At 50.5% G+C, this 13,552-nt stretch overlaps 1 protein-coding gene and 1 non-coding gene across 4 annotated transcripts; both read left to right on the top strand.

Annotated features, from left to right (window-relative positions):
* Positions 1 to 797: 797 nt before the first annotated feature.
* On the top strand, positions 798 to 6,253 carry LOC105733627 (uncharacterized). 3 transcript variants are annotated; one of them, XM_064370918.1, is made up of 2 exons: positions 798 to 3,863; positions 4,659 to 6,253. In XM_064370918.1, exon 1 carries the CDS (start codon positions 2,258 to 2,260, stop codon positions 3,797 to 3,799), a length of 1,542 nt encoding a protein of 513 aa, XP_064226988.1. In that variant the 5' UTR covers positions 798 to 2,257; the 3' UTR covers positions 3,800 to 3,863; positions 4,659 to 6,253. The 3 variants fall into 3 exon arrangements, with proteins under 3 accessions (XP_064226988.1, XP_012331577.2, XP_064226989.1); XM_012476154.3 differs by having other exon boundaries at positions 798 to 4,296; XM_064370919.1 differs by having other exon boundaries at positions 798 to 5,110; positions 5,913 to 6,253.
* Positions 6,254 to 11,990: 5,737 nt separating this feature from the next.
* On the top strand, positions 11,991 to 12,127 carry LOC135272424 (U4 spliceosomal RNA). The gene has a single exon (XR_010340569.1). It is a non-coding gene; the product is annotated as a U4 spliceosomal RNA (small nuclear RNA).
* Positions 12,128 to 13,552: the final 1,425 nt, after the last annotated feature.

Here is a 13,552-nt window from a genome sequence, read left to right as displayed (position 1 = left end):
CACTTGGGATACCAGGTGAATTTGGATTTCAGATAAACAACAGTTTTTTTTTGTGTGTGTGTGACAGAGTCTTGCTTTCTTGCCTGGGCTGAAGTGCAGGGATGTGATCTCGGCTCACTGCAACCTCCATCTCCCAGGTTCAAGTGATTTTCCAGCCTCAGCCTCCTGAGTAGCTGGGATTACAGGCGCCCACCACCACGCCTGGCTAATTTATTATCATTTTTTTCAGACAGAGTGTCACTCTTGTTGCCCAGGCTGGAGTGCAATGGCAGGATCTCGGCTCACTGCAACCTCTGCCTCCTGGGTTCAAGCAATTCTCCTGCCTCAGCCTCCTAAGTAGCTGGGCTTACAGGTGCCTGCCACTACAACTGCTTTTTTTTTTTTTTTTGAGACTGAGTCTCGCTTTGTCACCAGGTTGAAGTGCAGTGGTGTGATCTTGGCTCACTCTCTGCCTCCTGGGTTCAAGCGGTTCCCCTGCCTCAGCCTCCTGAGTAGCTGGGACTACAGGTGTGCGCTGTAAGGCTGGCTGCCTCGTCAGGAGCTCGGACACGCCCACCTACGTCTATGTCTTGCCCTGCCCGCTTCCCTGCCAGAGGAAGTCCCGCCCCACCCGTTTCCCGCCAGAGGAAGTCCCGCCTCGCCTGCTTCCCGCCAGAGGAAGTCCCGCCCCACCCGCTTCCCGCCAGAGGAAGTCCCGCCCGACAGCCTACCTACCAATAGCAGTATGCCCCGCCCACTTCCAGCTCCCCATGACCAATCAGGGCACCCTACTCCCTGCTCACTCTAGCCATAAAAACTCTATGCCTCAGGAAGTCCGCGCGACTTCTCCGGCCTCTCCTGTTGGACCGCAGAACCTCGCCCAGGAACCGATTAAATTTCTTTATTTCAATAACTGGCCTCAGTTGCCTCATTTGAACCTCGGTTGCTTCATTTAAACCTTACAAGTGGTGCTGAAACCCAGGAGGAGTTGTAAGACCCCCTCCTGGGGGGCGTAAACTGACTCCTCCATCCAAAACTGGACCAGGAAGCCGCTCCACCACGAGGTGAGACTTCTGCTGCCCATAGCCTCTCCCGCTGTCTGCTCTGTGGACTCCCTGTCTGTAATCGAGGCCTCGTCAGGGACTCCTTTCCGCCGTGGGCCCAGGGCCCCGGCTTCGTTTCGCTGAGGGCCCAGGGCCCCGGGCCCCGGCTCCGTTCCGAGGACCTGAGCGTAGAGGACACGTCCCTACACTCTTGTCTTCTCCCCGTAAGGGGTTTCTCAGGGTCAGGAATCTGAGGGAGATGTCCCCACCTTCCTGAACCCTCCGGCTTCAGGTCGGAAGTTCCAGGAGCTTCCCCTGTCAGCCTCTGGTGCTCGGTGGCGTGACGCCGAGTCGCCCTTCCGATCATCTCTGTGGCGGCGGCCGAGGCTTGGGTAGTCAGATACCCCATTTACCAACCCGGGCCCTGCCCGGGACCGGATAAGTAAACAGCAAATTCAGATTCGGCTGTATTCTCGGCTCCTGTTTCTGCTCCTGTCTCTATCTTCTCTCTCTCTCTCTCTCCCTCTCTCTCTCTCTCTCTCTCTCTCTCTCGAACGGCCGTTTCCTGCTTTATAAGGTAGCTGAAACTTCAGTTTCTCTTTCTAACCCTGGCGTGAGTGAGTGAGCGAGTTTATGTGTAGTCCCATGGCCTAACGGCTACGGGGCTTTTGTGGGCCTCAACCTGCGGTTCCACGGGGACATCATAAGTCATAACAGTGATTCACCTTAGGACGGAAAGTTCTGTGGTGACCAGGCCCGGGGGTTATACAGGTACACTTTAGGCAAGATGCTCTGAAACATCCCTCCAGGGACGTGGCCGGGAAGGCATCAGACTGGTCTCCCATCTGGGGGGCACCCACCCTTTGTCCGTCAATCTTACATGTGGTTCTTTGTTGTAAATCCGCCAGTTTTATTAGACTCCTGCTGGCTGATATACAGTGAATTAGGCCTGCTTCCCTTAAAGTAGAAGATATTCTACAGTAGGTAACAGACCACTGGTTGCAGGAAACCTTTGCTAAATTCACACCCCTAAAAATAACTCTGTTCTCCTTTTTTCTCCTACTCTTTTGCCACTGAAGTCTCTCTTCCTCTAATTCTTCCATGTGGCAAATAGCCTTAGCCCTCTCTTTCTCTTCTTTCTGATTATAATCATTGTAGCCTGTAGGTTCTCTCAGCCACCCCCTCCGGGACGGGACTATTTCTGTGTTGGGTATAATACCCTTTTATGATATACTATGGGTAATCATGAATCCCACCTAGATCCCAAGTTGCCATTGGGATGTCTGGTCCAAAATCTACACAAACTGGGCCTCTCCATAAAAAAGAAGAGGCTAGTTTTCCTTTCCACCGTAGCCTGGCCACAGTACTCCCTGGACAACCAGTCTAAGTGGCCTCCAGAGGGCACACTCAACTTCAATGTTCTAACAGCTCTAGATAATTTTTGCCAGAGAAACGGCAAGTGGTCGGAAGTCCCCTATGTCCAGGCCTTCTGGTACCTGCGATCCCGACCCGCCCTCTGCTCTTCTTCCTCCGCCCAGGTCCTGCCAGCCAAAGCCCCGCCATTGCCCTCAGCCCCGCCTGGTTCTGCACTCTCCGAAAACCCGGGAGACCTATCCTGCCCCGCCCGCTTTACCAACCCTCCTCCTCATGTGGGGCCTCAACTCCCTCTTCCCTCTTCTCCTTCTCCTCCCCAAAGCCCTAATATGACTTCCCCCGTCAGTGCTTGTACCTGCTCTCACGACCCCCCAATCTGCTACCCTTTGCGTGAGGTAGCTGGGGCCGAGGGAGTTGTACAAGTGCACGTTCCGTTTTCTCTCTCTGACCTATCGGCTATCGAAAAGCGCCTAGGGTCTTTCTCCACTAACCCGACTGCCTACACCAAAGAATTCTGCTATCTTACCCAGGCATATGACCTAACCTGGCATGACACGTATATAATCCTATCTTCCACCCTCACCCTAGATGAGCGGGACCGGATCCTTAGAGCAGCCCGGGCATATGCTGATCAGGTACACCTAACAAACAACCAGATGCCGGTGGGGGCAGTGGCAGTCCCCGAGGCCGACCCAGACTGGAATTATCAAACGGGTCAAGATGGTCGCCAACGCAGAGACCAAATGCTACAATGCCTCCTAGCGGGCATGCAAAGCACGGCTCAAAAAGTAGTTAATTATGATAAGCTGAGGGAAATAACTCAGGGCCCTACTGAAAACCCTGCTGCCTTTCTCAACCGACTAACTAATGCTATGATCCTCCATACCCGGCTGGATCCAGCCTCTTTAGCAGGAGCTACAGTTCTAGCCACCCATTTCATCTATCAGTCAGCGGCTGATATTAGAAAGAAACTTAAAAAGGCTGAGGAGGGCCCCCAAACTCCCATACGAGACCTGGTAAACATGGCATTTAAAGTTTTTAATGGCCGAGAGGAAAAGGCTGAGGCAACCCGACAGGCCCGCCTACAGCAAAAGGTAAGCCTCCAAACCCAAGCTCTTGTGGCAGCCCTGAGGCTGGCAGCCCACCAGGCGCCTGGTGGGGGGGGTCCATCGAAACCTGGCGCTCTGCCTGGGCGCTGCTTCAAGTGCGGTCAGGAAGGACACTGGGCACGTCAGTGTCCATGTCCCCGACCACCTACCAAGCCCTGCCCAGACTGCAAGCGGCTGGGACATTGGCGTGACGAGTGCCCATCCGGGACTGTAGGCTCACCCCCCACACCTCTATGTGGAGGGCAGGCCGGTCTGCAGGAAGCGCTTGAACTACTCGGCCTTCTGGATGACTGACGCAGCCTGGACTCAAGGACCCCCATCACCCTTGCCGAGCCCAGGGTAACGCTGCAAGTAGCGGGTAAGTCCACTTCCTTCTTAATGGACATGGGGGCTGCCTATTCTGTATTGCCTTCCTACCCAGGACCTAGCATACCTTCCCAGATTTCAGTCATGGGAGTTGACAGCAAGCCTGTTTACCCTAACCGAACCCATCCTTTAGCCTGTGTCCTCAAGGGACACCCCTTTTTCCACTTTTTAAAAAATTATACCCTCATGCCCAGTCCCGTTTTAGGATGAGACATTCTCCAGACTGTGGAGGCCACTCTCTAAGTCACTGACCCCCCACACTCGAGCCCTCACCTCCTACTGCCACTCCTAACTGACGCCACGCTCTGCCCTAACTCCTCGCACTATTTATTCCCGCCAGTTCCCCTTGTAACACTCCTATCTTGCCGGTCTGAAAGTCGTCCGGCAACTACCACCTGGTTCAGGACCTGCGCCTTATCAATAAGGTGATGGTACCCCTCCACCCTGTAGTCCCCAACCTATACACCCTATTATCAAACATTCCCTCCACTACCTCTCATTTTATAGTTCTTAACCTTAAGGACGCCTTCTTTACCATTCCCCTTCACCCTAAATCCTACTTTCTCTTTGCCCTCACCTGGGCTGATCCTAACACCAACCTGTCACAATGGCCTACCTGGACGGTCCCGCCTTGGAAATTCCAGGTCAGCCCTCACCTTTTGGGCAGGCCTTGGTGTACAACCTTAACTTCTGCCCCTCCGGCCCTGTCGCCTTCTCTGCCTGCCACCGCAACCTGCCTGGATAATCACCCACTGTTCGCCTAATCTCCAATATCGTGCCACTCCAGCAATCACCAGCTCTGCCAGACTCCATGGCCCATCATCACCGGCTAATAAAACGACCGCTGGAATGTTGAAGTGCCCGGCAAACTGTATGTAGACTATACTTGGAGATACCCCCAGGGAACATGGCTAATATTCCAGTCCTATACCTGCATTGTCCCTGAGGTTATAGAACAACTTGGCTCTGTAAGCCATACAATCCTGGAAAATAAGGCCACCCTAACTAACCAATTCAAACCCTCAGATAGCACCTCTCATCCTTTCTCCTGGTTAACTCTAGTACAGCAGGGAGCCAACATGTTAAACTTAACCAAAACCATAAACCTTACTCACTGGTTTTTATGTGCCTCTCTCAGCAACCCCCCCCTTGACCGCAGTTCCCCTCCGGACCAGGTTCAACTTGTCACAATCATCTACCAGGCCTGACACCACCCTAACGGGTACCCCGCTGTTCAAGGTACACTCCCAAAAGCTCTTTCTCTGTTACGGAACGGCCAACAGCTCCAGCTGCAACATACCTGCAAAAGTAAAATCCACCCTTTATGTGCCTCCAGGAGGATACTTTTGGTGTAATGGCACTCTAACCAAAGTTATAAATGCCTCCCTCCCCTCCCCGTGTGCCCATTACTCTAGTCCCACAGTTGAAGGTATACGTGCAAGCTGAGCTCCTATCTCTCCTTACACCTTCCCCTGTTCACTGAAACAAACGAGCTGTCTTCCTCCCAGTAGTAGTCGGCTTCTCCTTAGCATCCTCTTTAGCGGCTGCTGGAATAGGAGGCGGAGCGATGGGCTACAGTGTCACTTCAGCCGCTCCCTGGTCTCCTTCCAGCGACAAATCACATCACTGGCCCAGGTAACTCTCCAGAACCGACAGGCCCTTAACTTGCTAATGGCAGAAAAAGGAGGTACCTGTCTGTTTCTTCAGGAAGAGTGCTACTATTATGTCAGTGAAACAGGCCTTGTAGAAGAAAATGTCAACACACTATCGCCTCCAAGAAAACCTCCAAAAAAAGCAGAATGCAGCTTCACCTCTCAACTGGTGGCAATCTCCCCTGCTTACCTGGTTAACCCCTATTATCACCCCCATCATTGTCGTTTGCCTTCTGTTAATGTTAGCCCCTTTTTTCCTCAGGTTTTTACAGGCCCGCATGAGGGAAATTTCCAGGGTAGCTATAAACCAAATGCTGCTTCACCCCTACGTCCGGCTCCCAACTGAGGCACCAGCCAATTGACCCCCCCTTTACTCCGCCCCTATTCAGCAGGAAGTAGCCAGAAAGAAGCGGCATCCTATATCATCAAAAGGGTCGGAATGCAAGGCTGGCTGCCTCTTCAGGAGCTAGGACACGCCCACCTATGTCTACGTCTTGCCCCGCCTGCTTCCCACCAAAGGAAGTCCCGCCCGACAGCCTACCTACCAATAGCAGTCTGCCCTACCTGCTTCCCACTCCCTATGACCAATCAGGGCACCCTACTCCCTGCTCACTTCTAGTCATAAAAACACTACGCCTCAGGAAGTCTGTGTGACTTCTCCTTTGCCCCTCCTGTCGGACCGCAGAACCTTGCCCAGGAGCTGATTAAATTTCTTTATTTCAATAACTGGCCTCAGTTGCCTCATTTGAACCTTGGTTGCTTCATTTAAACCTTACATGCACCATCATACCCAGCTAATTTTTGTATTTTTAGTAGAGACAGGGTTTAACTATGTTGGCCAGGATGATCTCGATCTCTTGACCCCATGATCCACCCGCCTCGACCTCTCAAAGTCCTGGGATTACAGGTGTGAGCCACTGCATCTGGCCATGACTGGCTAATTTTTGTTATTTATTTATTTTTGAGACAGTCTTGCTCCGTCACCCAGGCTGGAGTGCAATGTGCAATCTTGGCTCACTGCAAACTTCACCTCCTGAGTTCAAGCAATTTTCCTGCCTCAGCCTCCTGAGTAGATGGGATTACAGGCACCCACCACCATGCCCTGCTATATATATATATTTTTTTTTAGTAGAGATGGGGTTTCACCATGTTGGCTAGCCTGGTCTGGAACTCCTGACTCCAGGTGATCTACCTGCCTTGGCCTCCCAAAGTGCTGGGATTACAGGATTACAAGCGTGAGCCACTGCACCAGCCTAATTTTTGTATTTTTAATAGAGATGGGGTTTTACCATGTTGGCCAGGCTGGTTTTGAACTCCTGACCTCAGGTGATCCACCCACCTTGGCCTTCCAAAGTGCTGGGATTCTAGGCGTGAGCCACCATTCCTGGCAACAACAAATAATTTTTTTTTTTTTTTTGAGATGGAGTTTCGCTCTTGTTACCCAGGCTGGAGTGCAATGGCGCGATCTCGGCTCACCACAACCTCCGCCTCCTGGGTTCAGGCAATTCTCCTGCCTCAGCCTCCTGAGTAGCTGGGATTACAGGCATGCGCCACTATGCCCAGCTAATTTTTTGTATTTTTAGTAGAGACGGGGTTTCACCATGTTGATCAGGATGGTCTCGATCTCTTGACCTCGTGATCCCCCTGCCTCGGCCTCCCAAAGTGCTGGGATTACAGGCTTGAGCCACCGCACCCGGCCTAACAAATAATTTTTTTAGTATAAGTTTTTTTCCTTTTTTCTTGGGACAGAGTTTCGCTTTTGTTGCCCAGGCTGAAGTGCAATGGCACAATCTCCACTCACCACAACCGCTACCTCCCAGGTTCAAGCAATTCTCCTGCCTTAGCCTCCCGAGTAGCTGGGATTACAGGCATGCGCCATTACGCTCAGCTAATTTTGTATTTTAGTAAAGACAGGGTTTCTCCATGTTGATCAGTTGGTCTCGAATTCCTGGCCTCAGGTGATCTACTGGCCTTGGCCTTCCAAAGTGCTGGAATTACAGGAGTGACCCACCATTCCTGGCCTAGTATGAGTATTTTATCTAGTAATCTGGCATCAAAGGCTGGTTCTCTGAGGAAAATCGTGTGTTTTGTTTTTATGCTTCCCTTTTTGTTAACGTATCTATCATGGGGTCTATTGCAAAGGCCTCCTGACTGATCTTCTTGTCTGTAGTCTCTATATTCCAGGTCAGTCTGCATTCTAAATTACCAGTCAGATTTCATAATACCCCTGCTTAGAGAAAATTAGTGCTGAAAGGAATTTTAGACTCTCTCCTTGGTTCCTGGGACACTTGTGAAGGAAACTGGGCAATGGTTTGCAGAAACCCTGAAGTTTGATAGTTGGTTGAAGGCCAGTGCTAGTGTAATTATTCATTCTCTAAATATGTATCAAACTCTAGACACAAGGTATTCACCACCAAACCCCCTTCCTCCCTGCCTTCACCTGTATCATAGAGCAGTGGCCCTCCTCCAGGCCTTAGCTTTTCCAGAGACTGAAGATGTAGGTCCTAAGAACACCCCTTCCCATCCAACTACTGCACATACAACCACCATGTTGTTTGTATGTCAGGGTGCAATCAAGAGAGACAAATGATACAATATCAACAGGGAGAGTTTACTATAAAGAATTATCAACTCTAGTTGATAACAGGGGATTGAAGTAATGAGGAATTGGCTAATAAGGGAGAACTCTAAAGCACAAAGGAAGAGCAGATGTTAGGAGCAGTTGTTACTGCTAGAGTTAGAGTGCATCAGGAGGAGCCCAGGCTGGGTGCGGTGGCTCATGCCTGTAATCCCAGCACTTTGGGAGGCCAAGGAGGATGGGTCACTTGAGGTGAGGAGTTCGAGACCAGCCTGGCCAACATGGTTAAACCTTGTCTCTACTAAAAATACAAAAATTAGCCAGGTGTGGTGGTGTGCCCCTATAGTCCCAGCTACTGGGGAGGCTGAGGCAGGAGAATCGCTTGAACCTGGTAGGTGGAGGTTTCAGTGAGCCGAGATCAAGCCACGGCATTCCAGCCTGGGTAACAGAGTGAGACTCTGTCTCAAAAAAAAAAAAAAAAAGAGCATGGCTGTGGCTCACTGAATGACACAGAAGTTGCTGTGATTCCATGCTGGTGGAATGTGCCAGAAATCTGCCTTCCAGAACTTACAGGAATTCTACCCTCTAGAGTGCCTGGGAAAGCTGTGTATTGGAGGTGTCTCACAGGAGGCATTCCCTTATGAAACAGCCTGAAGCTGCTGACCACGGGGTACTACTAGCTGCTAGGCACTGCTGGAGATGAGTCCTGAAGTCATGTTCTGGGACCCACCAGAACAAGGAAGTAATGGTTCCTCCTGAAATGTTCCTCTAGTGTCCTCCATTGACAAACATTGTGCCAGCTGGTAAAGGAAAAATATTTAAAGGATTCAGAATCTTCACAGACCTGGCAGAAAGGATTAATTTAGAGCTTCAAGGTTCTTCCTGGTTGTCAAACAGCAGGAAAATTCACTTGTCTGCTCTGCAGGAAGCTCTAGATCTAAAGTACCATTTTATTCACTTGGGCACAAGTCATAGGGAAATGTTGGTGTTCCCACCTCTAAGGCCTGACCACCACCCAGAAGGCCTGCCTAATGACTCTTGTTTTCCAACCTCCCCATTCTCTTCCAAGTATTTGGTTTTCTTAGGTGGAATTGTATCACAATGGAAAAGTATGAGCAATAAAAGGGCAGAGGGTACCTAAGATATGAGAAGAAGGGAAGCAGGAGAGGACACGGAGGGGCAGAATTAGTGAGACGTTATGTGGGAAAATTCAGAGACCATGGTCCTCCCATATTCCAACAGCCTCCTACGCCTCTCCACAAGCAAAGCCCACTTTCTGCAGACTGCCTCAAAGAGCCTGTCAGGTTTCCATCTTCCCAACAATAGTGCAGCATAGGGGATTTACAGCTATTCATAGGGGGCTTATATACGTGTATGTGTGTGTGCATGTATATATATATATATTTTTTTTTTTAGACAGTCTGTCGTCCAGAATAGAGTTCAGTGGCACAATCTCAGCTCACTGCAACCTCTGCCTCCCATGTTCAAGCGATTATCCTGCCTCAGCCTCCTGAGTAGCTGAAACTGTAGAGGCACACCACCACACCTGGCTAATTTTTGTATTTGTATTATTTATTTGTTGAGACGGAGTCTTGCTCTGTCGCCAGGCTGGTGTGTAGTGGCGTTATCTTGGCTTACTGCAACCTCCACCTCCAGGGTTCAAGCGATTCTCCTGCCTCAGTCTCCCGAGTAGCTAGAACTACAGGCTTCTGCAACCACACCCAGCTAATTTTTGTGTTTGTAGTAGAGATGGGGTTTCACCATATTGGCCAGGATGGTCTTGATCTCTTGACCTCATGATCTGCCCGTCTCAGCCTCCCAAAGTATTGGGATTACAGGCGTGAGCCACTGTGCCTGGCCAGATTTTTGCATTTTTAGCAGAGATGGGGTTTCACCATGTTGGCTAGGCTGGTTTCAAACTCCTAACATCAAGTAATCTGTCTGCCTTGGCCTCCCAAAATGCTGGGATTATGGGTGTGAGCCACCATGCCCAAACGATAGTGGACTTATATTTTACAAGCATTTTTACTTCTGAACTCTCGCTTAATGCTTACAGATGAGCAGACATGCTCTGTGGGGTACCCTGACCTGTGGCCCCACAGCTGGCCGGGGACCCAGCTGAGCTTAGGCATGGTGTATAGCACCTGGTTCAGCAACGATGGTGCCTGGTGCAGCTGCATCTCTACCCAGCAGGGGGTGTGGATGATGGCCTGATGCAGTTAATCTGGCTGCCAGCCATTACAAAGTTTAGAAGATGCATAGGTATTTACCACCTATCATCCATCACAATGCCTGCAGCCTTTGCCAGCCCTGGGCAGGCAGAGGGAATGGAACTCAGGTTGACTTTATTTTTATTTATTTTTTAATTTTTTTAGAGACGGGGTTTCACCATGGCCAGGATGGTCTCAATCTCTTGACCTCGTGATCCGCCTGCCTTGGCCTCCCAAAGTGCTGAGATTACGGGTGTGAGCCACCGCGCCCGGCCTCGGTTGACTTTATTATACTCTAATTTGGGCTTCAGCTCTCCACTATCTCTCTAAACATCTCACTTTCTACTGGTGTGTGTGTGTGTGTGTGTGATGGAGTCTCGCTCTGTCACCCAGGCTGGAGTGCAGTGTTGCAATCTCAGCTCACTGTGACCTCCACCTGTTGGGTTCAAGTGATTCTCCTACCTCGGCCTCCTGCATAGCTGGGATTACAGGCGCCCGTCATTATGCCCAGCTTAATTTTTGTATTTTTAGTAGAGACAGGGTTTCAACATGTTGGCCAGGCTGGTCTCGAACTCCTGGCCTCAAGTGATTCTCCCGCTTCGGCCTCCCAAAGTGCTGAGATTACAAGAGTGAGTTACCGTGCCCAGCTTTTCTTTCTTTTTTTTTTTTTTGAGACAGTCTCACCGTGTCACCCAGGCTGAACTGCAGTGGTGTGATCACAGTTCACTGTAGCCTTGACCTCTTGGGCTCTGGTGATCCTCCCACCTCAGCCTCTTAAGTAGTTGGGACCACAGGCCACCACACCCAGCTAATACATACATACATACATATATATATGTAGTATTTTTTGGTCAAGATGGGGTTTCACCACGTTGGCCAGACTGGTCTCAAACTCCTGGGCTCAAGTGATTCTCCAACCTTTTCCTCCCAACGTGGTAGGATTACAGGCATGAGCCACTGTGCCTGGCCACTACTGGTTAGTAATAGCTAGGAAAAAACAACTCACTTTCTCTGTCTTCAACTCAAGAATCACCTAGGTCAGAACTTCTACCCAGGCCACTTCCAGTCTGTCTCCCTGCTCCCTCCCATATCCCCACTAGGAAAAACTTCCTATTACTCACATCCTGTACCCCTCCAGTTTTATGGGCTGCATGGGACCAGGTGCCCCTACGTTCCCCCAATAATCTTAGTCTACTGACTTCCTCCCCACTCACCCATGGCAGGGCTAATGGAGCCGTGGCCCCAGCTCATGCACAGTAGCCATGGGGAGCGACATCCCTAGGTCTGACTTTTGGGGGGCATTAGTCTGTTACAGGCCGACTGGCACAGGCACACTCTTGGCAGGAGGCTGGTCAGGATATCCTGCCAACCCAGCTGTGACCACACAGCCAACCCTCATCCATGCCAGGATTCTGGAGCAGCTTGTTTTCTTGGGGTGATGAATTGGGTGCTTTTGGGATTTCAGTGCCTGCAAGCTTTCCTGTTCTAGACTTTAGGTCTCTTCTCATTTCCTGGAAGCTCTGGCTCTTTCCTCCTCTCAGACCCTCTCTTCTGACTCTGTTTTCCCCATGCTTAGGTTGAACTGCCTTCTCCTTTCTGGCCACCTCAAGGTGGGTCTGGGGTAGGCCCATATGGAAGCTCTGTGGGAACATGCTATACTCTCGAAGAAGGCCTTTCTTAGCTTTGCGCAGTGGCAGTATCATAGCCAAAGAGGTTTATCCGAGGCGTGATTATCGCTAAAAACTTTTCCCAATATCCTGCCACGATGACTTGAAACATAGTTGGCATTGGCAATTTTTGACAGTCTCTATGGAGACTGATTAAAAAAAAAAAAAAAAAAAAAAAAGGCGGCCTTTCTTGTGGGAGAGAGGGTTCACAGAATGGCATCTGGTAATGCCTTCAACTGGGGAGGAAGACCTGAGAGTCAGACTTCTTTGGGCCTCTAAGAGCTTTAAAGGATAGAGATGAGGATAATCCTGGTTCATCCTGCTTTCTGTGAGACCAGACCTCTGGGGAGCCTCATGATGCTTTAGCAGAGGAACTGGAGGGGCAGCAGCAGAGGTAGGAGCTGGAGAGGTTAGGGCAGGCAGTCACGTCTGTGGTTCTAGCTATCTTAACTGGTGCTCCTGGAGAGCTGCCATCCCCCCACATCCCCCATGGGTGAATTCTCTGGCCAGACCCCAGGACTCCTGCTTATCACAGAAGTCAGAGGCTGAGGGTGAGGTCCTGGTCTTGGCAATGCTGAGGAAAGCATTAGGGGCCTTTCTTCTATCTTTCCCATCTACCTTTCCTCTAACTCCTTTCTCTTCTCTGTTGTCTGAGCTGGCTTTTCTCTTGAAATTAAACTCCTTGAGAATATGTGCTTTGAATTAAAATCCAAAAGGGAAAGCTTTAGGACTTTCTGAGGGAATCCCTTTCCCCATCTCCACATGGATGTGTTTAAATCTTGAGCTGATAATCGCCTTACACTAAAGGGTAAAGAAATTAAACAAGCCAAGCCCAAATGAAGCATTGAGTGAGTCCTTGAAAGAGACCTCATGGGGATCTTAGCTGTCCCAGGCTGCCCACACGGTGAGTCCCATGACTGGGGGCTGCTGCCATCACTATGGGTTCCAGAGCTGTCCAGGGCCTGTCTCCACTTTCAGGAGTCATCCTGCCCTGCGTCATGATGCTCCCCTCTCCTTCCTTCGTTGACCCTGGAATAGGTGGTCAGCCAGAGTCCCCAGCACACCTGACTGGGTCACTAGCCAGGGTGTGATGCAGGTGGGAGAGCCCACCCAGGCATAAGTAAGAGCCTCTACCCTAACCCCTGCTGGGTCCATGGAGCTATTTATTGATAGCAGCAGGACCTTTTTTTGTTTTTGAGAAAGAATTTCATTGGCGTCCAGGCTGGAGTGCAATGGCGTGATATTGGCTCACCGCAATCTCCACCTCCTGGGTTCAAGCGCTTCACCTGCCTCAGCTTCCCGAGTAGCTGGGATTACAGGCATGCTCCACTATGCCCGGCTAATTTTGTATTTTTAGTAGAGATGGGGTTTCTCCATGCTGGTCAGGCTGGTCTCAAACTCCCGACCTCAGATGATCTGCCCGCCTACGCCTCCCAAAGCGTTGGGATAACAGGCATGAGGGCCACCTCCTCTACTGACATATCCAGGTAAAACTGGGAGACAGAACAAAAGTCTGGAAACATAGTGATTTCTAGTAAGAGACTGGAGGGGTGGTGTCTGGGGATGGTCTGAGG

The sequence above is a fragment of the Aotus nancymaae genome, unplaced genomic scaffold (genome assembly GCF_030222135.1).
Source record: "Aotus nancymaae isolate 86718 unplaced genomic scaffold, 86718_ANA_hifiasm-v0.15.2.pri h1tg000108l, whole genome shotgun sequence".
Classification (NCBI taxonomy): domain Eukaryota; kingdom Metazoa; phylum Chordata; class Mammalia; order Primates; family Aotidae; genus Aotus; species Aotus nancymaae.
Note: the sequence above shows the minus strand (reverse complement) of the source record. Positions and strands in the feature narration are given on the sequence as shown.

Coding starts and splice junctions, on each gene's coding strand:
- LOC105733627 (XM_064370918.1), top strand. CDS start 2,258: ATGGGTAATCATGAATCCCACCTAGATCCCAAGTTGCCATTGGGATGT.